General features: G+C 43.2%; 1 protein-coding gene across 1 annotated transcript in view; it reads right to left on the reverse strand.

The window, feature by feature from the left end:
* Positions 1-26,477, reverse strand: part of NELF-B (negative elongation factor B) — a 105,459-nt gene that overhangs the window by 20,815 nt on the left and 58,167 nt on the right. The window contains exons 7-9 of the mRNA XM_068360753.1: positions 21,443-21,605; positions 19,869-19,943; positions 13,516-13,666 (exon numbers count right to left, since the gene is read on the reverse strand). Coding sequence (XP_068216854.1) covers positions 13,516-13,666; positions 19,869-19,943; positions 21,443-21,605 — 389 coding nt within the window. The remainder of the gene's footprint in view (positions 1-13,515; positions 13,667-19,868; positions 19,944-21,442; positions 21,606-26,477) is intronic.

A 26,477-nucleotide genomic window follows, 5' to 3' on the forward strand; every position in this document is an offset into this window, starting at 1 on the left:
TTTATTTTTTATTTTCATTTACGAATACAATACATCCTCTATGAGTCTCTAAATTTTATTTTAGAACAATAATAATATTCATGATATTTAATGACACCAAAAATTAAATTTTTAAAAAGTAATCAGTATTTCATGTCTATGAAAACCTGAGATCTCTGAAACAGGAGATAAATCTACCGAGAACTGGCATGGTGATTGAATCAATAATGACAGGTGTTGAGAGGGAAAGTCCAACCATTCATTGACACAGACTAGCCACATTTGACCTTAACCCTAGGACTGAGAAGGGTGGTTAAGGGAAATCTAATCCATAAGACTAAGAGATGTATAGCTAGTTAATATACAAATTATTTTCTGAATTTGTTATAACTGTGTATACAAAACATTTGTCCTTTAATGTATGACTCTGTCATTGGTGGGAAAAAAGTCCCTAGAACCAAACTGAAAGGATCTTTTTCTTCCTAGAACATGTCATCTTCCTGGTCTCATATGAGAGCAAAGATCTATACTCCTTAATATGGCTGAAATCGATTATCACTTCCCTCTAAAAAGAAACCGTAAATATTAACGGTATTCAAGCTACACATAGTCATAGAAAATCCTAGTTTGCACCAATCAAAATAAATCTTATATTATCTTTGATATGGAAAATTGGTAAACTGCCTTTTATAACCTACAGTACTGTATACTGTTATAAGACAGTATGAGGTTTAAGAAATCCTTTGTTTCCTGAGGACAGTGCAAAAACTAACAGTCAGCAAGGAAGACAACTTAAAATGCAATAAACACCTATCATGATCTGAAAGGAAAATATGTCTTGTTTTACCTAAAACACAAGTCTTTTTATTATGCAAGAATGAATGCTAATAAAGCCAGCAGGGAGGCCAATTAAAATTCAATAAACACTTATAGAATCTACTATGGAAGTGATTCAAAACCACTCCCTACTTGATCACACACAAAAAGCATCTCTTTAGTCAACCAACTTGCAAAAACCTAAATTAAAGGATTTTTGCTTATGAGGTGCAATGATGGGGTCAAGACTGGAAATTAAATTGAAATCCAAGACAATATGAGTCCCATACAAGACAGAATGTTTGTATTATAGAAAGCTTGAGGTATAAAGTCTTGGAAATAGCTACTTCTGCAGATTTGGAGAATAAGAAGCTTCCAAACTTACCTTCATCCACTTATTAAGGTATTTATCTGCAATAAGGTATGGAATATTTGAAAAGCTTTTCTATCGCTTGCATGTTGAACTCTGAAGTAGGTTGAATTACTTAAGGCGAGTGAAAATCAGCTGATTTATTGGTTTGATTACCACTTGATAAAGGGGCTGCTGAGTATTTGCACAAAGGACTTGTTTTGGCAATAGCTATGCTGGTGCCTAGATTTGCCCTGCTACAGTTAACCCCTCATAAGCTAGAAGCCAAGCTTGCAAGCGAAGGGCATACACTGTCATTTGAAATATGATGAAAACGATGGACTTTAGTTGAAACTTCGTTCACCCCATCAAGATTTAAAGGAATCATGTACTATGTTCCGCCATCCATAAAAGTAATATGTAATATGAGGTTGTTTAGGAGCACTTGCTTTAGCGAGTTAAGGGATATAAAGATCAGACTTTTCTTCTGCCTTAGGATAGGTGTCTTATAGTGACTAAGATCGTGGCTTGCAAGAGTTATAGGCAGAGGGATCTAAAGATATTAAGGAATTTAAGGCTCTGTAGGGTGCTTTCAAATCTGTGCTGTGCAGCGAACATTCAAAACTCTTACTAAAAGAAAAACTATTAACATTAGACTCAACTTGGGGAGGGAGTCAGGTTATGTTTGGCAACAGGTACGACCAAAATTACCACTGGGCTTCTGAACTTATGCACAGGATGTTAGCAATGTCAAGGTAGAGGCATGACATTAGCATCATCATACCAAATATAATCAATTAGCCTAGTCTTCCCTGACTTTTCCACTGCACTAACAGCAAGTTTCCTTTGTGGTTGTTTATCAGCAACAATTGAAACCTACTTTTCCATGAGAGATACCATAAGGGAAATGCACTATTCACAACTGTTACTTAAATCACAATCCCCCCCTCCCACACACGATAAACAAAGAGAATGCATATCATGATCTAAAAACAACTCCAGTGCACACTCCATGCAGTAATTGCTAACAAAAGCAGGGAAGACATCTTAATGTGTGGTCATAAACGAACAACCTGGATAGGTCTGATCCCAAGCCACAATATTGAGAAACTGAGAAGAAAAAAACTCTGGTGAGTCAGTTACCACTCACCACTAAAATATTTCTGCCTTTACTATGGGCATGTATTTATCATGAAAATATGAGAAAATGTTTAAATTTTCAAATATTTTTCTAGTAAACGTCGAATAAACCGAGCTTCTGGAAAAGAAGCAATGTAAACATCAGGAGGAGTTCATAGAAATATGTTAAGGTCGAGAAGGTTATGCTTCTTAGATGTTAGCTATGCAACTCACAAGCTCCATTTAATCAAATGGTCCAATATACAGCCTTAAGCTTGGTTTTCTGCATGCCACTTTAGAAGAGGCATTACTGTTGGCAAAAACAAAACATGCAAACATGACTCTCACCTGAATGTGTTGGATATAAACTTGTTTATTTAATTTCTGATCACTGATCTGGATATTAATTTCTAGTACTATCATTCAATCAGCTCAATGTGTATGCTTTCTATCTTCATAATTCTAACAATCCTTGACATTCTAATTTTCCCATTCTACACCTTTCTCTATGTAATACAATGTATGCCATTTGATTCTAACCATCAAACCTTTTCTTCTGGGAGGATCAATACTACACTTTTCTATTAAAATTTATTCTGACTGCAACCAAAATGTTGAATAATCTTTCTAACCACGCACAACAATTGAATTAAGTGAAACTTCATTAATTCAAACGTGGTGCAAATGCTGTTTAGTTCAGGCTACAGTGACCGCTTACTACTTCGCGCTTCGACTATCGCGGACTTAGTGCATTGCAGGTTATTTTTTGTCGAAAAATCAAAAATTTTAAGTAATTTTTATTTTTCCTAATATACTTACCGAGAACTACTTTCTTAGGAGTTACCTGTAATCTCCTCTCTACCGACCAGAGTTTTGTGTAGGATACCCTAAAACCCGTTTTCTATGAAGGCCTACCCCAGCATTAGAGAATGTGCCCCGAGGGTAGGCTTTGCGCTAGGTCGAGGTCCGCTTGGGTCGATAACGCCAGTAAGTTCTATTGATGTAGCACAATACTTGCAAGGGCAGAGGCACTCGGGGAAGGAAGGGAGGGCCATTACCCGAAAGTAGTTCTCGGTAAGTATGTTAGGAAAAATAAAAATTACTTAAAATTTTTGATTTGTTCCAACACGAATACTTACCTCGAACTACTTTCTTAGGAGACTTACACTTTAGGAGGCGGGAGTGCTATTCTGACCTACAGACCCAGTAAGCGGAGGCCAAGAGGCCTAGGTATAACGGTACATACTAGAAAACGGACGAGAGGGTAACTACACAAAGAGCTCACGTTAGTGTCTAAGTACTCACCCTTTGAAAAACTTCTTCTGATGTTGCATCCAGTAACGTAGTTGCGAAGAACGTGTTATCCAATGGTACAAGATGGTTATCTCCGATGAGGATAGGGAACAACTGGGGAGGATGAAAGGAAACGAACCTGTGTCTCACGGTTTGCTATCTACGATTGAGCCTGGGGCTTTTACCGTTAAACCACTTGGAGGGCGGAGATGACTGTCCCAATGGAGAACCCGTCTAAGGACTTCCTCGAGTAGTCCTTGAGGTAATGGGCAGTAAAAGTCGACTGGTTAGACCAAGTACCTGCCCGAAGGATCTGACCCACTGCCATGTTTTTCTCAAAGGCTAAGGACGTGCTCAGACCCCTGATGTCATGAGGTCTGGGGACGCCTGGCACGGCCAGATACTTCTTCCTTGTAGGCCCTGGAAATAACTTGTCTCAACCAGAAGGAAATGGTGTTCTTGGATACTGGTTTCTTAGTAACACCCGTGGAGACGAAGAGGCTCTTGATGCCTGGCCGGAGATGAGCCGTTCTTTCAAGGTATTTTCTAATGGCACGGACCGGGCACAATTTTAAATCCTCAGCATTACCCGTCTTAGGGATGGCTGGTATGGAGAAACCTTCGAATTTAGGATCCCAGACAGCTGGGTTCTGGGTCTTCGCCACAAAAGAAGGAACGAACTTGAAAGATACTTCTTTCCACCCCCTCGAATGAGAGACGTCATAAGACAGCCCATGGATCTCTCCTACTCTCTTAGCGGACGACAAGGCTAGCAAGAAGACTGTCTTGAGAGTGAGATCCCTGTCTAAGATATCTTTCAAAGGTTCGAAGGGGGGGCCACTCAACATCTTCAGGACCTTAGCTAAGTCCCACTGAGGCACCCTAGCTGCTTGTGGGGGGCAGGACTGCTCGAAGCTCTTGACAAGCATCGAGATGTGCCTAGAGGAACCCAGGTCGATGCCCTTCAGGAGGAAGACTTGGCCCAAGGCGGCCCGTACCCCTTTTATGGCTGGGATTGACATTCCCATTTTGTCTCTGAGATATACCAGAAAATCCGCTATGTCTGGGACTGAGGCTTTGAGGGGTTTAATGTGCCTCGAAGCGCACCACTTCGTGAAGGAGGCCCACTTAGCTTGGTAGACCGCAGCTGAAGACCTTCTCAGGTATAGCGACATTCTCTTAGCAGTAGCTGATGAATACCCTTCCTTCTTCAGGAGTCGCTCGATAGTCTCCAGGCGTGAAGACGTAGAGACTGTGGGTTGTCGTGAAATCTGAGAAAATGTGGTTGGTGTAGAAGGTCTGACCTGTCGGGGAGTGGCCCCGGAGGTTGACTCGCCAGGTCTTTTAGGTCTGCGAACCACTCTCTCTCCGGCCACCAGGGCGCTACCAAAGTCATTCTTAAGTTTCGGGCCGTCCTTACTCTGTTGAGTACTTGCCTTATCAACGTGAAGGGGGGATAAGCGTACACGTCTAGGTTGTCCCACCTGTGCTGAAAGGCATCCTCCAAGGCTGCCTTCGGATCTAGTACAGGAGAACAATATACGGGGAGTTGAGCGTTCAGTTTGGTTGCAAAGAGGTCCATCACCGGGGAACCCCAACGTTGGATGATGAGCTTGGCTACTTCTGGAAGGAGGGACCACTCTGTCCCTACTATTTGGCCCACCCTGCTGAGGCCGTCGGCCAGCATGTTCTTTTTCCCGGGAATGAACTTTGCTAATAACACAACCTGGTTCGTTTCTGCCCAATCTAGAATCTTTATGGTGAGATCGCACAACTCCCTTGACTTCAAACCTCCTTGCTTCTTTATGTACGCTACTACTGTAGCGTTGTCGCACATCAACGCCACAGTGTTTCCTCTTAGTAGATCTGCGAAGTGTAGGCAAGCCTTCTGGACTGCCTTCAACTCTAGGACATTGATGTGGAGTTCCTTTTCCCCATCCATCCAGGTTCCTCTCGCTGTCTCGACGAGGAGATGGGCTCCCCATCCCTGGTTGGAGGCGTCTGTGAACAGCAGTAACTCGGGGGGGTCGTTCGCGAAGGGCATCCCCTTGAGTGAGTTCGACCGGCAATGCCACCATTCCAGGGAGGGTCTCGTGTTTGGTAGAACTGGGATTAGTACTTGTTGTGAGTCCAGTTGGCACCAGAGGCTCTTCAGGTTCCATTGGACGTCTCTGAGTCTGATTCTCCCCTGGGGAACCAGTTTCTCCAACGACACCAGATGCCCTATCAGTCTTTGTCAGTCCTTCGCTCTCCTGGGGTGCCCTGATAGGAACGGGCGAATGATCTCCATGAGATTGTTCATTCTGTCTTCTGAAGGGAAAGCTTTTCCCAGAATGGTATCTAGAGTCATCCCCAAGTAGGTCATTCTGGTGGAGGGGGATAGGTTTGATTTTTTCGGGTTGATCACGATGCCCAGATCCTTGCAAAACTGGAGAAGTTTCATCCCTTGCTCCTTCAAGAGGTCCTTCGAGGAGGAAAGAAGCAACCAGTCGTCCAGGTATCGGATGAGGCGAATGCCTCGTTCGTGAGCCCACACTGAGACAGTCGTGAAGACTCTCGTGAATACCTGGGGCGCTGTTGACAATCCGAAGCAAAGGGTCTTGAATTGCAGGATCTGGGAACCCCATTTCACCCGGAGAAACTTTCGACTCGAGGGGTGGACCGGAATTTGGAAGTAGGCGTCCTTGAGGTCTATGGTCATCATGTAATCTTTCTCCCTCAAGGACAGTAGGACTGACTTCGGAGTGTCCATTTTGAAGTCTGTCTTCTTTATGAACTTGTTGAGAGCCGACAGATCTATAACCGGCCTCCACCCCCCCGTCGCCTTTTCTACCAGGAACAGACGACTGTAGAAACCCGGGCCTGGGTGTAGAATCTCCTCCATGGCGCCCTTCTCCAACACGGAGGACACTTCCTTCAGTACGGACACTGTCCAGGGCTCCGCTCCGTGAGCTTTCTATGCCTGCCAAAATAGTCTGAGGCATCCCCCAACCTGAGGCTTGGGCAGGGCTAGGGGCCTCCCACTCTATCTCCTTCTGGAGGAGCGGCCTGAACGGCCTCTCCTGGAGGCAGAATAACCTGTCCTAAAGGAGGCTGAAGCTGCTGGGGCCCCCCTACGGGGGGGCTGAGGTGCTGAGGTCCAGGAGGAAGAAGGAGCTTCTCTCTTCATCATGCTAAGAGAGGCCTGAGACGTCGCGGCACTGTCTGAGACTGACCTCTTGTAGGGCGGTCTCCTTGTGGACGTAGGCCTGGGGGTGCTTAATTATTTTCTCTTAGACACCTTCTCCATAATGGTTTCCAAGTCCTTTAAGGGGAACAAAGAGTCACCCCACAAGGGAAGGCTCCTCATGGCCCGCGCCTCCCTGTCTGGGACCTTTCGGGACACCTTTGCCAGGATGGTGTCCCTCTTGCGGAGTACCCAATTTGCTGTCAGGGCGAGAGATTGGTATGTCAGGAACTTAAGCGTCTTGCCCCCGGAGGTGATAAGTTCCCTCAGGAGGTTTTGCTGTTCCGGGTCTGAAGGATCAAACGTGGCTTGCACCCCTACTAAGGTGGAAGCCCACCAGTCTAGCCAAGAGGAGACGTGCACCAGGTCCCTCGACATTTCCTCCATCATCGCGGCTTCTGATGGAGAAAAACAAACTGGGGCTGAAGAGGCTCTGTCTTCCGAGATGCACTGGCCCAGCATGTCAAGAGAAGGTTCTACTTTGCAGGCTCCTGGTCGACGTCCTTCTGGTACATAGACCTTGCCCTGCGTCTTGAGCCCCTGGAGTAACTTAGAAGAACTCTGAGTCTTGGGGGCTTCGGCGTTACTTGCCACCACTCTATCTACGTATTCCTGTCCCAGGACGAGATCCCGGGCTAGAGGGAGAGCCAGGGAGGTCTTAGGCTGGGTAGGGGCCTGCATTAACCGTATAAGGCTGGACCTCCAATAGTCCTCGTCGGTAGCTAGCAGTTCCTCTATTTTGTGATGCCTCCTGATAAGGCCAATCATTCTTCTATAGGCCGAGTCCTCCGTCGGGGAACCCTCCCTACCGTCAGCCGAAGCCTCGGCTTGAGCCCGGGGAGCTGGGTCACCGGGCACTCCCACCGGGCGCCTTGTTCTTGACACAACAGGCACTCCTCTGCCGAGGTACTGGTCCTCCCCGGCGGAGGCTTCCGCACCAGGGGCAGGGGTTAGCACAGGCATCGCCAACCCAGCGAGGATTAGTGTCCGCTCAAGGTCTCTGGGGGACGAGGACGCGGATCCCGTGGGCTGACCCGACAGCGGGAACCGTTCCGAGGGCCGCACCAGCTGGGCTGGTTCGGCCAGGCTGCCCGTAAGGAAGCGCGGTTCCCCCCGCTGGGCGGGGTGAACCGGAGGCTTCGCAGTCTTATGCCTGCATGTAGAGTCCTTCTCGCAAATCTGCCTGCGAGGGTCAAAACTGTGCTTGGAGGACGGTCTCCTTGGCGAGAAATCCTTGGACCGCCGGTCCGGGGAACATCGTATCTCTGCTTTACGGGGTACGAACACCCAATCGCCAACGGGTGACCTACTCCTCCTGTGTTTTCTTCTTGGAGAACGGGAGCGCTTCCTGCTGTATCTGGAACGGGAACGCCTGCTCCTGGACCGCTCCCTCCGACGTCGATGTTTCCTCCTGGCTTCTTCACCCGACGAGAAAGACTCCTCTGAAGAGCCCGACGTCACTGCACTTACCGTACGGAGGGCGGGAGCGGGGACCGCGGGATACTTCGCGACTCGTTGCGTACCAGAGGTAGAAGGTTGCAGGAATTCTTCGGGAACTTCCGTGAGCGGGGTTGGGAACGAGGTTTGGCGCCCAACACTAGGGAGCCAGGAATCCAGGCCCTCTTCCATTCGCATAGGGGACCTACCCGGTGTCTTAGGAAGCCTCCACCCGAAGGCATCACTCCCTGCAGAACCTAACTTACCCTGGTTGTCGCCGCCTGCCGAAGACCCTGAAATACAGGCCCACGAAGGGGGCGAAGACACAGAAACAACGTTACTACCCCACAAGGGGTCATCGGAGGAAACGTGCCCCCCAAGCACAAGGGCCGAGTCTCCAGAGCACCCTGACACAGCACTACCGGGCTCCTCACTAGCCCGAGAAGGACCTGCAATCCCCACTGCACATTCACCAGATTCCTGGGGAAGAACGCTCGCTTCTTTCCCCACGATGGACTTACCTCGGCCCCTACTCTGGGTAGGGGAAGGCGAGACAGAGGCCCCGTCGGACCGTTCACTGGGCGACGGTAACGGCGAAGAAACGCTAGCCTTCCTGGGTGAACGTTTCGACAATTTTCTCTTCTTAGTGCCGTAACGCACCCACTGGATATCACTCCAACCAACACACTCGGGGCACGTATCTGACGACGAACAAACTTTGCCCCTACATGAAGAGCAAAGGGAGTGAGGGTCCACTTCAGGTTTGGAGAGGAATGCTCCACACGATTTACCAGCTCTAGGCCCAGGACAACGGCGGATTTGCTCCATAACGCACAAACGCAAGACACAGGAACGCAGGGAATCAAGGAATACACTGGGGAAGCACAAGGGCGGAACGTGAATACACAGGAACACAAGGGATAAGTACAAGTTACCACGTGGTAAACACGTGGGACACACGCGGCGCACACAAAGGGTCGAGAGAGAACGAGAGCGACGTGGTGACACGTCGCGACCAGAGAACTTACTGGCGTTATCGACCCAAGCGGACCTCGACCTAGCGCAAAGCCTACCCTCGGGGCACATTCTCTAATGCCGGGGTAGGCCTTCATAGAAAACGGGATTGAGGGTATCCTACACAAAACTCTGGTCGGTAGAGAGGAGATTACAGGTAACTCCTAAGAAAGTAGTTCGAGGTAAGTATTCGTGTTGGAACAAATAAAAATTCAATAATACCGCCGTATTGTGGAAAGCAGCCATGTTTAATCTTGATGAGCGAAAGAAACGGCTTCCCGAGCTGGCAGACAAGGAGAGCAGCTTGCTCTTACAGTATACCCATTAGAAGTCAGACAAGGCACGTGATTGGTTACCGGCGCGAGATCGACGAATCAGAGCACGAGTGGATGTATCCTGTGAGCTGATTGGCTGTGCAACATCGCATCCTTTCCCAGCATCTTCCCTTGGTGTATCCCGCCGCTCCACCAGTCTCTAGTTCATGCTGTACTGTACTCTTACAAGTATCTCACGTTCGAAGTGTTCTGTGATTTATTTAACTTTTGTGAAGCTATTAAAATGCCTGCTAAGCGCCGTGCCTCTATGAAAGATTCTGACACTGAAAAGGTAAAACTTTTAGATATATAGAAGGATAGCAGAAGTTATATGACGGTGGCACACCATTATAGCGTGAACGAATATACGGTGCACTATATAAAGACATATGAAGTGAACATCCGCAGAACTACGACATTAACGTTTAACAAAGAAGCGAAACGTGTGGTATTGCCGTGTAATAAGCAAATTGTTAAGATGGAAGCTGCATTAGCCTTGTGGATTACAGATTATAGGAAAAAAACATGTTTGGATACTAATATGATCAGGACAAAGGCCAAGTCTCTCTTTGATCAAACCTTGCCCGATGACAATAACAAAGAAGAAGAAGCCAATGAAGATGATGCTGACGAACATCAGCATACTAGCACTATGACGAGCGATTCGCTGCCTCGAGAACAAGGCTTTACTGCCAGCAAAGGCTAGTTCAACAAGTTTCAAAAGCGATAAGGCCTCAAAAGTGTGCCTTTGTATGGCGAGGCTGCCTCTGCCGACACCGATGCTGCCCATCGTTACATGGAGGCTGAATTTCCAAAAATGATCAAGGATGGCCAGTGCCTTCCCGAACAAGTTTTCAACAAGGACGAGACAGGTCTTTTTGGGAAGAGAATGCCATCACGTACATTCCTCTTCAAGGATGAAGTGCACAGACCAGGTTACAAGGTGCATAAGGACCAAGTCACACTTACCATGTGTGGTAATGCTGCAGGCTTTATGATGAAGCCAGGCCTTATTTATAAGGAAATAATCTACAGGCCTTGAGAAAAATAAAAATAAGGCTATCCTCCCCGTCTACTGGATGGATAACACAAAGGCCTGGATAACTAAAGCCCTGAAAGCTGACTGGTTCATTCACTGCTTTGTCCCTGAAATAAAACTGTATCTGGCTGAGAAGGGCCTACCTTTCAAGATCCTTCTCTTGATGGACTGTGCAGGAGGCCATGCAACAGACCTGCAGTATGATAGGGTGCAGGTCGAGTTTCTGCTCTCTAACAACACAGCGTTTATACAGCCGATGGATCAAGGGGTCATTCGTGCACTTAAAGCACTCTACACCCGTGCCACGATGGAGGGCCTCATCGCGGCAGTTGACGACGACAACGACGACAATGAAGAAGGCTTCACCTTGAAAAAGTACTGGCACAAGTACAACATTGCATCATGTTTGAATAACTTACAGCAAGCATTGGAATAAATGAAAACAAACCATCAGCTCAAGTTGAAAGAAATCATGGCCTGCTGTTGTTCATGATTACGTAGGCTTCACTCCTGACGAAATCCATCACTCGGCAGTGGAGAAGGCGGTGACGCTGGCCAGCATAATTAAGGATGAAGGATTCGCTAACAGCCTTATCGAGGCCCATTCAGACCCGCTGACAGACAAAGACCTCCTTGAAATGACGAAGCCAGCAAGTGAAGAAGAGAGTGAAGAAGAGTAAGACGAAGAAATGAATAAGACTGGCTTTACTCTGGAGAACTTGCAAGATATATGCAATATGGCAAGGGCATTGGAACACTTTACACAAGAAGTTGATGAGAACATGGTTCGAGCTGTCGAGTTTTGCAACCGTGTTGATGGGGTTATGGCATTATACAAAGGTATTTTACAACAAAAGAAAAAGCAACGACAGCATCTACCCATCACCATGTTCTTGACAAAGTTTAAAAAGCCAGCTTCCCTGTCAGCGCCTGCAGCAGAAGAGCCTTCGGGTGAACATCGACCCTCTACGAGTGGAGTGCCTCTCTCACAAGCACATGACGATGACCCAGCTCCGATATCTGATGAGGATGAGGCGCTTCTAGAACTGCTTTAAAGGCCTCATTATACCTGTGTAGTAACATCATCATCATCATTCATCGAAGTGTACAGATCTGTCACTGTCTTCAGCCTTATCATCGTCATCACCTTCATCATCATTTGCAGCGTCGTCGTTGTAATTACAGCTGAAGATACTGTCATTGGTGAGTGTTAGAACAACATAATATCATATCTTTGAGTGTGTGTTTGTGAATGGTTTGAATGCGGCGATTAAAAACTGTAGATTTATGTAAAATATACAGGGGAGTTAATGTATATTATTTGTAGATTTATATAAAATATTTGAGTGAATGTAGCATACATCACAGCACTGTACAGTAATGATTTTATACTTTAAATACAATAGATTTAAGCATATTATACTATACATATACTGTACATAACATAAATACATACAGTATTTTAAACATTCTTGTACCAACACATACAAAAATTACGGGGGAGGGGCTCAATCCTACTTCGCGGATTTTCACCTATTCCGGGGGGGGGGGGGGGGGGGGGGGGGGGGGGCGGCTACGGTCCCCATTAACCGCGATAAATGAGGTATTACCGTAGTTCCATAGTTTATGTTATAGTACTTTACAAGTTATTTATCTTAATTTTTTTTTACTTCTTGTTATTTCCTAAAATAGTTTATTCTTTATATCTCCATTTCTTTCTATTTTGGGCTACTTTCCCTATTGAGGCCCCTGGGCTTGTGGTATTTTGCTTTCCCAACTTGGGTTACAGCTTAATTTCTAATTATTATACAGTACAATTATAATAATTATCATAATAATAATAATAATAATAATAATAATAATGATAATAAACCTTATTAAAGCATGGGGAGCACAAACAATAACTATAATTTTCATCGTATCGCTTTTGTTCGCAATCTTCAATCAGAAGCAAAGCTACTGGAAAGAGGCCCAAAGCCTATCCTCATCAAGTAAACTAGCACACAACATATGTCATTGTATTAATCAGTGTACCTATAGGTCTGTGTTTTTGCTAGACCAAGAGTATTTCTTCTCTTTCTATCAGTGCTTTCACCATTTAATGAAGATAAATGCAAATACTACTTGGCATTGAAATATGTGCAATTATGAGGAAAGTAAAGATAATGGCATGTGTTGTCCTATTAAGGATGATTCTGTTTATATGATACACATCACCTTAAGTATATCAGACCTCACCTTGATTTCTTAAAAAAAACAATGATATATAATTATATATCATTGTTTTTTTTTAAGAAATCAAGGTGAGGTCTGATATACTTAAGGTGATGTGTATCATATAAACAGAATCATCCTTAATAGGACAACACATGCCATTATCTTTACTTTCCTCATAATTGCACATATTTCAATGCCAAGTAGTATTTGCATTTATCTTCATTAAATGGTGAAAGCACTGATAGAAAGAGAAGAAATACTCTTGGTCTAGCAAAAACACAGACACACTTTATGACATGGAAAAATAACTAGACCTAAAAAGAAAAATGATATACTTAAATTGACACACAAGCAACAATGTTCACTATTACAATATAAAGTATGTCCTCGGGTTACGACGGTCTCGTTTTACTACATTTCATGGATAATGTGCATCTCTTATAAGATAAGGAATTGTATTACATTATTTCCATATAATTCTGCAGCATGTGTATGTCCTCCATGATTTTTCTTTTTAGTCCCAATTATTTTTCCATGTCATAAAGTGTGTTTTTGTTGTAGATTATGACTTTATTAAACTGTACTGCATTAGCAAGTGACTTCCCTATTGTATTTAGGCGTGTTCAGACTAATGCTGAAATTTGACTTGCACCATGGTGTAGGAATGGATCTCCGTCATAACCCTAGGACCACCTGTTCAGTAAGTGCTTACCAGAATGCTCAATGATAGTGATAGCAGACTCCCTTTCATCCGGAGGCAAACGAGCATTGAGTCTTCTAACATCATCGTCAACCATGAGGGAAACTAAAGCTGGTAAAAATTTGGTAACAATTTGAGGATCTAATTTTGGTTCTCGGAATACCTGTAATAAAAAAAGTTTGATGACAAAAAATATTACCTTTAAAATACACATGCAGTATTATGTAGATACAGTATATATGGATAAATCACACCAAGCCTCAAGATTAAGCTATAAATTTACGATCTTCAAAACAACTTAATAAGTTTCTTGAGACAACATCTAATTTTATAAAAAAAAAAAATGAATTTTCTACATCATAGAAACCTTAACTTATGATTTGCTTCGTCAAATCTTGAAGACTTTTTCTTAACGAAAAACAGTGCTGGTGACCCTGCATATATGCATACATATTTCTTACTTAACCGATACAGCTTTTGTACAGTCAGGCTAAATAGTTGCGAGGAATCAGTCGAGTGGTAGTCATGAACTCAGCACAGCTACTAATTGATTTATGTGAGGATTAGATTTAGAATTATGCTTTGCATAACGAATTTCACATATTTCAAATAATTGCTATAATATACAATGAAAAAGAGGTAATTTTGTTCCAATGTAATGACAGAAATCCTTCACTTAACTGAATGGCAATTCCCTTGACGATTATTGGACTTAATAAACGAATTGGTTTTCATCTCAACAAAATATTAGGTTAGCCACATACAGTTGAGATTGTGTAGGATCGAGTGTGCATACGAAGAGGTGGAAGGGAGGCGTAATAAAGGAGTAGTTGTGTCTACGATCGAGCATTCGTGATTGAGTGCACAAGGTAAACAAAGACGTAATGGTGTGAGCTTTGGGCGTAGCTGTGCGAGGTGAGCTCAGACCGCACTCTTCAAGCTGACAACGATCAGTGGAGAGGGGAAACAGTGTTGCTCCCCTTATCATTATGTGAAACTTGTATTTTCTTCCTTGTAAAAGGTATGCACTTGTCTTAGTTAAAATGTATGTATTTTAATAACACTTGCAGAATTATCAAGTTAAGGTTACGATTACGTTACAAGCATTGAAATTGCTTCATGCCGAGCTTGCATGTGGTTGAAATTATGCCACCAACCGTAAGTTAAGATAAGCAATATTATTCCAAGATTTCTGAAAGTGTTTATTCTTGAGTTGCTAGGCTAACTGTGCAGGGTAACCAGTAGGTTAGGTAGGAGTACAGTATAGCCTAGGCTACGAATTGCATGTTGTTTGACATGGGATCGTTGTCCTAAAAGAAGATTTTGTATAACAGGGTACCAGTTTGGAGTACCTGGTTATGTATTAGCACTTGTAAGTAAGAATTAAAATGATCCCGGGAATCAGCCTTTCCCTCAACCTCCGCTACAAAGGAAGATCCGTCCTTCTCCAATGACAAGTGCAAATTTAAATTTAAGACTAGGCTTACAGTATTAGCCTTTACCAAGGTTTGGTTTGTTTAGATAGGCTTGCCAGGAATAAGTTGATTGTCCTAAATTGAAGGGTAGCCTCTTTCTTTATAGTCAATAATACATTAATGTATAGAATTCAGTAAAATTATCAAAAGGGGAAAAAAGAAAAAAATTAAAATAAAGAAAAACAAAACAGTTTGCAGTATGAGTAACTGGCCAGATTCCCCTAGTGAAAACTGATAAAAAGATATTCCCACTAATATCTTTTTATTCAATTACACTAACTGTTATGATGCCCTAATCATAAAAATATGAATAATGAATTTATATGTTATCCAAAATTAGCATAAACTAAAAACCGAAAAAAATAAATCATAAAAGGAAATGTGCTGACAGCATTGGTAAGTGAGATAGGGGGTACTAACAGTCCTGAATGGGTAGTAAGTAACCATTCGAAAGATAACTCACTATCCAGGGTTTGGCCCCATGTCTCTGGAACATTGCCCAATGGCATGATAAGCAATCCTCTCAGTGTCAGAAGAGGGGAACACTGGAAAATGTGTTTCTCTCTCTTTCCCTTCTGCAATGCCAACTGCTTGGAAGGTCCAGGTTAGGTGGCTAGATATGGCTATACGTGCACAGGCTCCTTTCGGGAAGAATTTGAGGCTGTTCCGATCAGAGTACCTGTATAGGAAAGGCCCTGGAGGCCTTCCTTATACCTGATCCTGCAGGCATGGCTAAAATATGTCGCCGTGACTCTGGCACCATGATGCTGGGAACCACTTGGGTGTTATCCAAAGCCCCTGAAAGATAGGTGGTGTCAAAAGGAGCCCTTTCCTTAAGACTACAATTGGCCTTCCTGGACTTCTTCAAACTTTTCTTTTTCATAAACTTGAAAGAACCATCAGAATCTGAATCAAAAGTTGAAGAAAAGGACAAGGAAGAAGAGAGCGTAAGTTTCTTCCTCTTTCTAACCCTCACCTCCGGCTCTGCAAGTATAAGAGTCGAGGTTTGAGTGACTATCGAAGACACCGCTCCTCCTACGGGAGATACCACATGGATTGCCCCAACAGGAACCACAACAATGGGGATTTGAGTAATGGGGGGTTATAGATACACACAAAAAAGCAGGGTCACAGACATAGAGTGAGTGCAAGTTACTGACCCCGGGAACCCCAGGCGCAAAGTTCAGGGAGACGGCCACAGATGAATGGGTGAAAAACACCTAACTCCATACGGCAAATCAAATTACTTATGGTGAATTGTTCATTTAATTTCTAATAAAACCACAACCTTCCACATCCTACTGCCAATGATTTGGTATAAAGGAGGTCAACAACAAATAACAAATAATGAAGAATATAGACTCATTCTAAAGCCATTTGACTGCAAGAGAAAACTGTTTACTAGTGAGATTCATACCATCTTGATATTTCAGATTTAGTGAAGCTTGAGTTAACGAAGTCTGACTGTATTTTGTGAACTTGATGAGTCCTGTTTTACAGGAAAAATAAAGATATTCCTTGGAAGCTGGATGGCCCTAAACAAAGAGGCATTCGTCCTTCAGATATGGATGCTTGATGCTTGGAAATTATCTTTTGGACGAAGAGCCAAATTGAAGCTGTTGTCTCTATCCTGATAGAGGTTTGTTAGAGATACTTGTTGGATGGGCCAAGGTCAATGATAACATAATCAGCCCAATTATCCTGGGAACCACATGAAGGAGGTTGTAAGTTGAGGGATTCATTACACCTCAATTACACATTTTGATACCACCCATACTGCCTGGCTAACTAAATCTTAAAATTTCTCCGAGCTCTACTGTATATGTAAGATGCAAAGCTGAGAGTTGTGAAATAAGAAGGGCTTTATCAACAGTAAAGGAAATAAAAAAAAAAAACTCTCATAACTTTTGTTATCCAAGGCTTAGTTCCTTCTATTGCAAAAACCTCCAAAATTTCTCGAGAAGACCTGTAGAACTGCGAAGAACTGATTGAGATGAGGGATACACACCAAATTTTATTCCTAGAAGCACACTTCCATTTTCAAAGAAATTATCTTGATATCAGATAGCAAATTTGCTCTGAAAAATTAACATACATACACTTCAGTAGAGCTAACATCTAAAAGGACAGGGCCTTAACATCTGCTTTACGTTTTAGACCATGACCTAAATGACTGCCAGTAACTGCTGCACTAATCCTGAATTAAGAAAAGATAAAAGCAACTCATACCGAACTCTTTGCAAGAGTGCCACAAGCATAAAATAAAACACACTGCAAAAAGAGAAACCCAAAACATTAACAAAAAGAAAGATCAGAGTAAAACTTTTTTTTACTAAAAATATGGGATACTAATTAAGGGATTTTGACGAAGGAAAAATCTATTTCTGGGGAGATACCTGTGATGCCCGGTGAAAAGGGTCCTTCTTATCTCTTTTCTGATATAAATACTTCCAAATATACCAGAGAAAGTTAAAGCATGAAATGCAGAGGTTACTACCCTCGCGCGAGCACCCTAAGGGCGTCGTGTATAAAGAAAGGGCGTGTGAAAACCACTATTCACAGGTCATCTTCCATTTAGATCAATCCTTCATCAAAAGGGGGAGCCGCCCTAACGGCACCAACCGAACCCACCTGATCCACTCAGCGACACCTGCCTCGAGCGCCATCTACTCATCCTTCTGTTGGACTTGTACTAACGACGATTGCTTTGTTTTGTGTCTCGCTTTTTAGCTGTTTTTGTGGATTTCTTCATCATGGTTGAAGCTCTCCTTGCTCCTGCACCAATGTTAAGTACCACAGATTGTTTTGACAGTTTTTTCTAGTACCGGGCAAGTAGTGTCAAGTAATAGGAAGTGTTTTTTAATACGTTCGGCCTTGTGCCTTCCGTGGTCCACGCGGCCATTTTTATTGTGTTCTATTTACTTTACGTTGCCCTTTTGGTACTGTTATCTGTTAGGTTCATTAATCTTAAGTAATTTTATTTTAATCTTATTTTAAGATGGTAGGCTCCATGCCTCTGTTTGAACCTTTATCTTTTGTGTGGTACTTATTAGCCGTTTACAAGTCCGTTTCTGTTAACGAAAAATAGCGTTCAGGGGTTTCATTACAGTTTAGTACCGCCGATTCGGTAGGTCTTTTATTATTATCTTTTGATTTATATTATATTTAGAACTGTATTCCCCTGTCGCTATTCTTTGTTAGCTTTATTGTTATTTTCGGACAGATGTGCTTTATTTATTGAGGTTCGTGCTTGTTAGATTGACCGTCGTATCCGACGAGTCCGAGAGAATGGGATTCCCGTTTTCTTTCTTTTAGACTCGGGAGCCTGTTCTCTCTGTCTCACTTAGGGATGACTATGTTATACACGTGTTTATTTTACGGTTACGACGATCTTTCTTGGCTTATTGTCGGTGTTCGATCCATTTCGTGTTAGAGTCGCTTTAGGTATTGGCCTGCCTTGCGCGGCCTTATGTACCCCCCCATAGTTCCACTCTCTCCTCGCTCCGGCATGGGAGTTGGGTCGGAACATTATTCATACTCCGCCGTGAGTTTCAAACTATCTGGGAACGCTTATTACCTATTACCTTTTGCGCCCCTTCGACAGGGAATCCGCCCCTTGTTGGCTTTCCGCAACTTGACTCCGGCTTCGGCCTTCCATTCACACTAATCTGATGTATCTTCTTTTTGTCTTTTACTCTCCGGCACGTCCTCCCGGAGTGCTATGGAGATTTATTACTACATCCAGTTAACGTATCCCTTCTTTGGGTTAAGGATCTATTACCAAACACACACCCTCCCCCTCATAGCTGCCGAGCTTCCATCGCCCTCTGGTTTTCCCTTACATAAGCCATAATTGTTAAAAAGTAATTACTCCGGAGCTCCGGCTCCTACATATGCACTTTATTTATTAGGATCTATCATGGTATATCTTTATTATTTTTAATTTGTAGTAATTACGACGGAGCTCCGGCTCCTTTAGTTACACGACCTCAATTCGGCACATCATCTATAAGCTTCCTTGTCTTTACTGTTATTTTACTTAGTAAAGCCCGTAGGAAACTTTGTACTTATTGATCCTTTTTATTACAGAAAGTACGCTGTGCTGCCAAGGGCTGTTCCGTACCCTTTCTCGATCCGGTAGGCCATGACGTTTGCCGGTCGCATGCCCACTGTGCGATCTCCTTTGTCCGGGAGGATGGCCAATCACCCTATATGATCTGGTTCCCGAAGCATGTGCGCTCTGCTATGAGCTTTCATCCATTCTCCTCAATGATGAGGTAAGTTAGCGATGTTATCTGCATGCTAGTTTTTAAGGCTCCGCTTTATATATCTTGATATCAGATAGCAAATTTGCTCTGAAAAATTAGCATACATAAACTTCAGTAGAGCTAACATCTAAAAGGACAGGGCCTTAACATCTGCTTTACGTTTTAGACCACGACCTAAATGCATGCCAGTAACTGCTGCAATAACCCTGAATTAAGAAAAAATAAAAGCAACTCATACAGAACTCTTTGCAAGAGTGCCATAAGCATAAAATAAAATACACTGCAAAAAGAGAAACCCAAAATATTAACAAAAAGAAAGACTAGAGTGAAAAACTTTTTTTTTACTAAAATATGGGATACTGATTATTAATGAATTAAGACATTAAAATGCTGCTAATGTCCACAGAGGCTGGCAAATTAATCAGGTTTTCTTTTAGTTTCCACACTCACTGGCTATACAGTATATATACATTTCCCTATTACAATTACCCCACCTAACTAACTTTTAATCTATAAATTACAGTAGATATCATATAACTTAATTCTCAAGTAGTTTCATAAATATTGGAATATGTATAACTTAAGACTATACTTATATAAAATAATAATTAAAAACACTTACCTGACTCTCTATCATATCCCAGCTGTGAAGTCCTAACGCAAGCATACGCAACATTAAGACCAGAACAGAATTCTCCTATGGATTACAAAAAAGGTGTTAGTAACAATAAATAGTGGGTTCATAAACAATCTTAATTACTATACTGTACATAACTTAGCTATTATTTCATTAATTTTTATTACAATATAATAGTCGCCAACTATGCAAGAATTTGGGTATATCCATGGCATCGCAGAATCGGAAAATAACATATTTCGAAACACATAATGGAAATAATTCCATTAGGGCTAAGACAAACTGCTACTTGCCCAATCAAACTTTTTTTTTGCTACTGATATTCAATACTTTCTATTTACAGTATTTTTTTCTAATATGAAATTGATCTTATGAATAAATAAAACATTAAAAAGGTTTTAAACTTTTAATAACTCGAAAAAGTTTAGAAATACACCCAGGATGGGTAATAAATACCTCATATTTCGATGTATAAAATGACCTAAGATTACGGCAAATTTGAATCGATTATGTATCCCTTGAGGTCAACTAGTTAATTACAAAAAGTGTATAAGCTAGCTCTTGCTGTATCATTTGGAATCCAGAATTACCTATATAAAGGCAATTTTATATCATGATTTTCCTAAATTCCCCACTAAAAACGGCAACCATTGTTTTGTTTATTTTTCATCACCAATAATAACGAATAAACGAAAACATTTACACATTTGTGTATAGGTTAGCTTTTGCATCAACAGATATCATACCAAATATTGATTTTGTAATGAATTTGTTATTACTAATGTTCTTTTACTTACTTTTTCCTAAGAATTTCAAAATAAATGAAATGAATATGATTTTACATCACATTTTTCCTAAACACGCTGCATAAAAAAGAAACTATTTGTTTGTTTACATTTCATCGCCAACCATAACAAACAAACGAACACATTTACACGTTCGATGTCACAGAGAAGATGGTACAAAATTGGACAAAGTTAGGATAATTTGAATCATGATGGATTTTTAATGAAAAATTAAAATCATACAAATCTACATGTTATCATTACTGTTATTGACACTACAATTAAAACTATCAAAAGGGTAGAGAGAGAGAGAAAGAGAAAGACAGCATCAACTTGGTGCCTGTCCCAAGCCCGGGGAAATGGGGAGTGTTGGCAGCAGGAAGGCAACTGGCCATGAAAAATTTGCCAAAACCAATATGGCCAGTAGAGATTGTGAGAGTAGAAGTGTGGGACAGAGGTAGATGGAGAACGCTGACCAGAAACATCGACCCCACATAAAAGTGGAAAAAGATGCAGATAACAAAGAAGAAGAAGAGGGGGTTCCCAGCCCCCTCATCCCGTCCCTTTTAGTCATCTCTAACGACACGTAGGGATACGTTGGCGCTATTCTAATTGTTTTTATGCCCCCATGGCCACAGAAATAAGCTGCATAAAGAGTGTCAATACGGTAGATATGATAATGAAGAGCATATAAAAAATACTTTAAAACTAGACACTTGGCTAGTAAATCAGTTTTGATAGATATTATGACTAATAAATAACGAAAAAAATTACCCTTGGCATAGCTTCATTGTTCATTAGATGCTGCAAAAGACGAATCACAGAGTTGGCTAAAAAGTTTATAGCATAGGGATCACAAAGTATCATGGAAAGATCACCCAGTACTTGTTCTTGTCCTCTTCTTATACTGTCCAGAAAACCTTGAAGTTCTCGAGACCTGCCAGTAAAATTACCTGCATTACAAAAACCACATAATACGTGTATCAATATTATGAAAAGTTCTGTTTTAGATCTATGAATCTGTTTAAAAGAATCCTTAACCCCCTGAGTGACATTGAGAGTATTTGATGTCTGCTTATTCTACTCCCTTTGGTGCCATTGGAGGTTTTAAAGTCTAGTAACTGACAGTTTTTCTCTTTCTTTTATTATTTATATATATGAAAAATTATATTTTAATTATAAAATAAATTTTTGAATATACTTACCCGGTGAATATATAATAGCTGCTGCTCAGCGGCTCGACAGAAAACACACACAAAAACTCGCGAGCGATCGCTATGAAGGTTGCGGGTGTGCCCACCAGTGCCAACTGTCGGCCAGATACCACACATGCATGTAAACAAGCCTTCAATTCTTCTCGTCCCGCTGCGTCTATTGGGGAGGAAGGGAGGGCCTTTAATTTATATATTCACCGGGTAAGTATATTCAAAAATTTATTTTATAATTAAAATATCATTTTTAAATATTTAACTTAGCCGGTGAATATATAATAGCTGATTCACACCCAAGGCGGTGGGTAGAGACCAGAGTTAATTGAGTTTACAGCGTATATGCTTAGAGTTTTTGACAGTTATCAATATAACAAAACCCAAATATATAGGTACCTGGTAAGGAAGTTGACTTAGACGATTACTCTGCCTTGTAAGTCTGTCTTCCTTACGAAGCCCAGCGATCCTCTTAGGATGCTGAAGGACTCCCAGGAGCTGAAGTATGAAGGGTTGCAACCCATACCAACAGGACCTCATCAAACCCCTAATCTGGGCGCTCTCAAGAAATGACTTTGACCACCCGCCAAATCAACCAGGATGCGAAAGGCTTCTTAGCCTTCCGTACAACCCAAAAAAAACAATATTAAAAAACATTTCAAGAGACAGATTAAAAAAGGATATTGGAATTAGGGAAGTGTAGTGGTAGAACCCTCACCCACTACTGCACTCGCTGCAACGAATGGACCCAGTGTGTAGCAGTTCTCGTAAAGAGTCTGGACATCTTTTAAGTAAAATGACGCGAACACTGACTTGCTTCTCCAAAAAGTCGCGTCCATGATACTTTGCAGAGATCTATTTTGCTTGAAGGCCACGGAGGTTGCTATAGCTCTAACTTCGTGCGTCTTAACCTTAAGCAAACATCGGTCTTTCTCATTCAAGTGGGAATGAGCTTCTCGTATTAAAAATCTGATAAAATATGACAAAGCATTCTTTGACATAGGCAATGATGGTTTCTTGACTGAGCACCATAATGCCTCAGATTTACCTCGTAATGACTTAGTACGAGCTAAATAGAACTTAAGAGCTCTAACAGGACATAACACTCTTTCCAGTTCGTTGCCTACGATCTCTGATAAACAAGGAATATCAAAAGATTTAGGCCAAGGACGAGAAGGCAGTTCATTTTTGGCCAGGAAACCAAGTTGAAGAGAACAAGTGGCTTTTTCTGTAGAAAAGCCGATGTTCTTACTGAAGGCATGCAGTTCACTGACTCTTTTAGCCGAGGCCAAGCACACTAGGAAAAGTGTCTTGAGAGTGAGATCCTTCAGGGAGGCTGAATGTAATGGCTCAAACCTGTCTGACATGAGGAACCTTAGGACCACGTCTAAGTTCCATCCAGGAGTTGCCAAACGACGTTCCTTAGAGGTTTCAAAAGACTTAAGGAGATCTTGTAGATCTTTATTGTTGGAAAGATCTAAGCCTCTATGCCTAAAGACCGAAGCCAACATGCTCCTGTAGCCTTTGATCGTGGTAGCTGAAAGGGAGCGAACTTTTCTCAGGTGTAAGAGAAAATCAGCGATTTGGGCTACAGAGGTACTGGACGAGGACACAGATGCTGACTTGCACCAGTCTCGGAAGACTTCCCACTTCGACTGGTATACTCTAATGGTAGAAGCTCTCCTCGCTCTTGCAATCGCACTGGCTGCCTCCTTCGAAAAGCCTCGAGCTCTAGAGAGTCTTTCGATAGTCTGAAGGCAGTCAGACGAAGAGCGGGGAGGCTTTGGTGTACATTCTTTACGTGGGGCTGACGTAACAGATCTACCCTTAGAGGAAGACTCCTTGGAAAGTCTACCAGCCATCGAAGTACCTCGGTGAACCATTCTCTCGCGGGCCAGAGGGGAACAACCAACGTCAACCTTGTCCCTTCGTGAGAGGCGAACTTCTGCAGTACCTTGTTGACAATCTTGAATGGTGGGAATGCATATAGGTCCAGATGAGACCAATCTAGAAGAAATGCGTCTATGTGTATTGCTGCTGGGTCTGGGACTGGAGAGCAATAGATTGGAAGTCTCTTGGTCATCGAGGTTGCAAAGAGGTCTATGGTGGGTTGACCCCAAGTCGCCCAAAGACTCTTGGACACGTCCTTGTGGAGGGTCCATTCCGTAGGAATTACCTGACCCCTCCGACTGAGGCAGTCTGCTAAGACGTCCAAGTCGCCCTGGATAAACCTCGTTAACAGGGAGATGCCTCGATCTCTTGACCAAATGAGCAGGTCCCTTGCGATCTCGTACAGCGTCAGGGAGTGGGTGCCTCCTTGCTTGGAAATGTATGCCAAGGCTGTGGTATTGTCGGAGTTGATCTCTACCACTTTGTTTCGAAGGAGACTCTCGAATTTCATCAAGGCCAGGTGGACTGCCAAAAGCTCCTTGCCGTTGATGTGCATGCTCCTCTGACTTGAGGTCCACAGACCTGAGCATTCCCGACCGTCCAGGGTCGCACCCCAACCCAAATCCGACGCGTCTGAGAATAGTACGTGGTTTGGGTTCTGAACTGCTAGGGAAAGTCCCTCTCTCAGACTGATATTGTCGTTCCACCAATTCAGGCATGCCTTTACTGGTTCGGAGACCGGGATTGAGACCGTCTCTAATGTCTTGTCCTTTTTCCAGTGAAAGGCTAGATGGAACTGGAGAGGTCGAAGGTGTAGCCTTCCTAGCGAGACAAACTGCTCCAGGGATGATAGAGTTCCTACTAGACTCATCCAATTCCTGACTGAGCACCGTTCTCTCTTCAACATCAGTTGGACTTTGAGCAGGGCTTGCTCTATTCGGGTGGCAGACGGAAAAGCCCGAAAAACTGGACTGCGAATCTCCATCCCTAAATACAGTATAGTTTGGGATGGAATCAGCTGGGACTTTTCTAGGTTGACCAAAAGTCCCAATTCCTTGGTCAGATCCAATGTCCAATGAAGATCCTGCAGACAGCGATGACTGGACGAGGCTCTGAGAAGCCAGTCGTCCAAGTACAGGGAGGCTCGGATTCCAGATAAATGGAGGAATTTTGCTACATTCCTCATAAGCCTCGTAAACACGAGAGGAGCAGGACTTAGGCCAAAGCACAGGGCCCGAAACTGGTATACCACATTGTTGAAAACAAACCTCAGAAACGGTTGGGAATCTGGGTGTATGGGGATGTGGAAGTACGCGTCTCTTAGGTCGAGAGAGACCATCCAGTCTCCCTTTCTGACCGCTGCTAAGACTGATTTCGTGGTCTCCATGGTGAACTTTGTCTTCGTAACAAAGACGTTGAGTGCACTGACGTCTAGCACCGGTCTCCAACCTCCTGTCTTCTTTGGTACTAGGAAGAGACGGTTGTAAAACCCCGGTGATTGAAGGTCCGAGACTTTCACCACCGCTCCCTTTTCTAGCAATAGAGACACTTCTAGGTTCAGGGCTTGTCTTTTTGACTCCTCTCGGTACCTGGGAGAGAGGTCGATGGGGGAAGTCGCTAGAGGAGGTTTGCGTACAAATGGAATTTTGTACCCCTCTCTGAGCAACCTCACAGATTGTTGGTCTGCGCCCCTCTTCTCCCAGGCCTGCCAGAAGTTCTTCAATCTGGCTCCTACTGCTGTCTGAGGCTGCGGGCAGTCAGACTCTGCCACGTGAGGACTTGGCTCCTCTCTTCTTTCCTCTCTTTCCCTCGGCACGAGTACTTCCCCTGCTGGGAGCTCTGCCACGAAAGGGCGGAATAAATCTGGACGCCGGAGTGTCTATCCTAGGTCTAGCAGAAAAGGATGTAGAAGGAGTCCCTTTGCGAGCAGAGGACGCCACCAAGTCATGGGTGTCCTTCTGCACGAGTGAAGAAGCTATGTCCTTAACCAATTGTTGCGGGAACAAAAACTTAGATAAGGGAGCAAAGAGCAGTTCAGATCTCTGACAGGGAGTAACTCCTGCCAAAAGAAAAGAGCAAAGGGACTCTCGCTTCTTTAAGACTCCCGACGTAAAAGAGGAGGAGAGCTCATTGGAACCATCGCGGATGGCTTTATCCATACAGGACATAATCAGTAAGGAGACATCTCTATCAGCCGATGAGATTTTCCTACTTAAGGCTCCCAAAGACCAGTCAAGGAAGTTGAAAACTTCAAAGGCTCTGTAAATGCCTTTCAGCAGATGGTCAAGGTCCGAGGAGGACCAACTAATCTTCGAGCGTCTCATGGCTAGGCGGCGGGGAGAGTCTACAAGGCTTGAGAAGTCACCCTGGGCAGAGGCAGGGACTCCCAAGCCGAGAACTTCTCCCGTGGCATACTAGACGCTCGATCTAGACGAGAGTTTCGACGGAGGGAAGGCAAATGCCGTCTTCCCCAAACTCCTCTTGGTTTCCAACCAGTCGCCTAAAAGCCGTAAAGCTCTCTTGGAAGAGCGAGAGAGCACAAGTTTTGTAAAGGCTGGCATGTTAGCAGGTAAGCCTAGAGCAAACTCAGACGGTGGCGAGCGAGGAGCAACAGCGACGAAGTGATCGGGAAACAACTCCTTAAAAATTAACATGACTTTCTTAAAGTCCATTGATGGAGGAACTGTTCTAGGTTCGTCTACATCCGAAGGATG

This window comes from Palaemon carinicauda, chromosome 37 (assembly GCF_036898095.1).
Source record: "Palaemon carinicauda isolate YSFRI2023 chromosome 37, ASM3689809v2, whole genome shotgun sequence".
Lineage (NCBI taxonomy): Eukaryota > Metazoa > Arthropoda > Malacostraca > Decapoda > Palaemonidae > Palaemon > Palaemon carinicauda.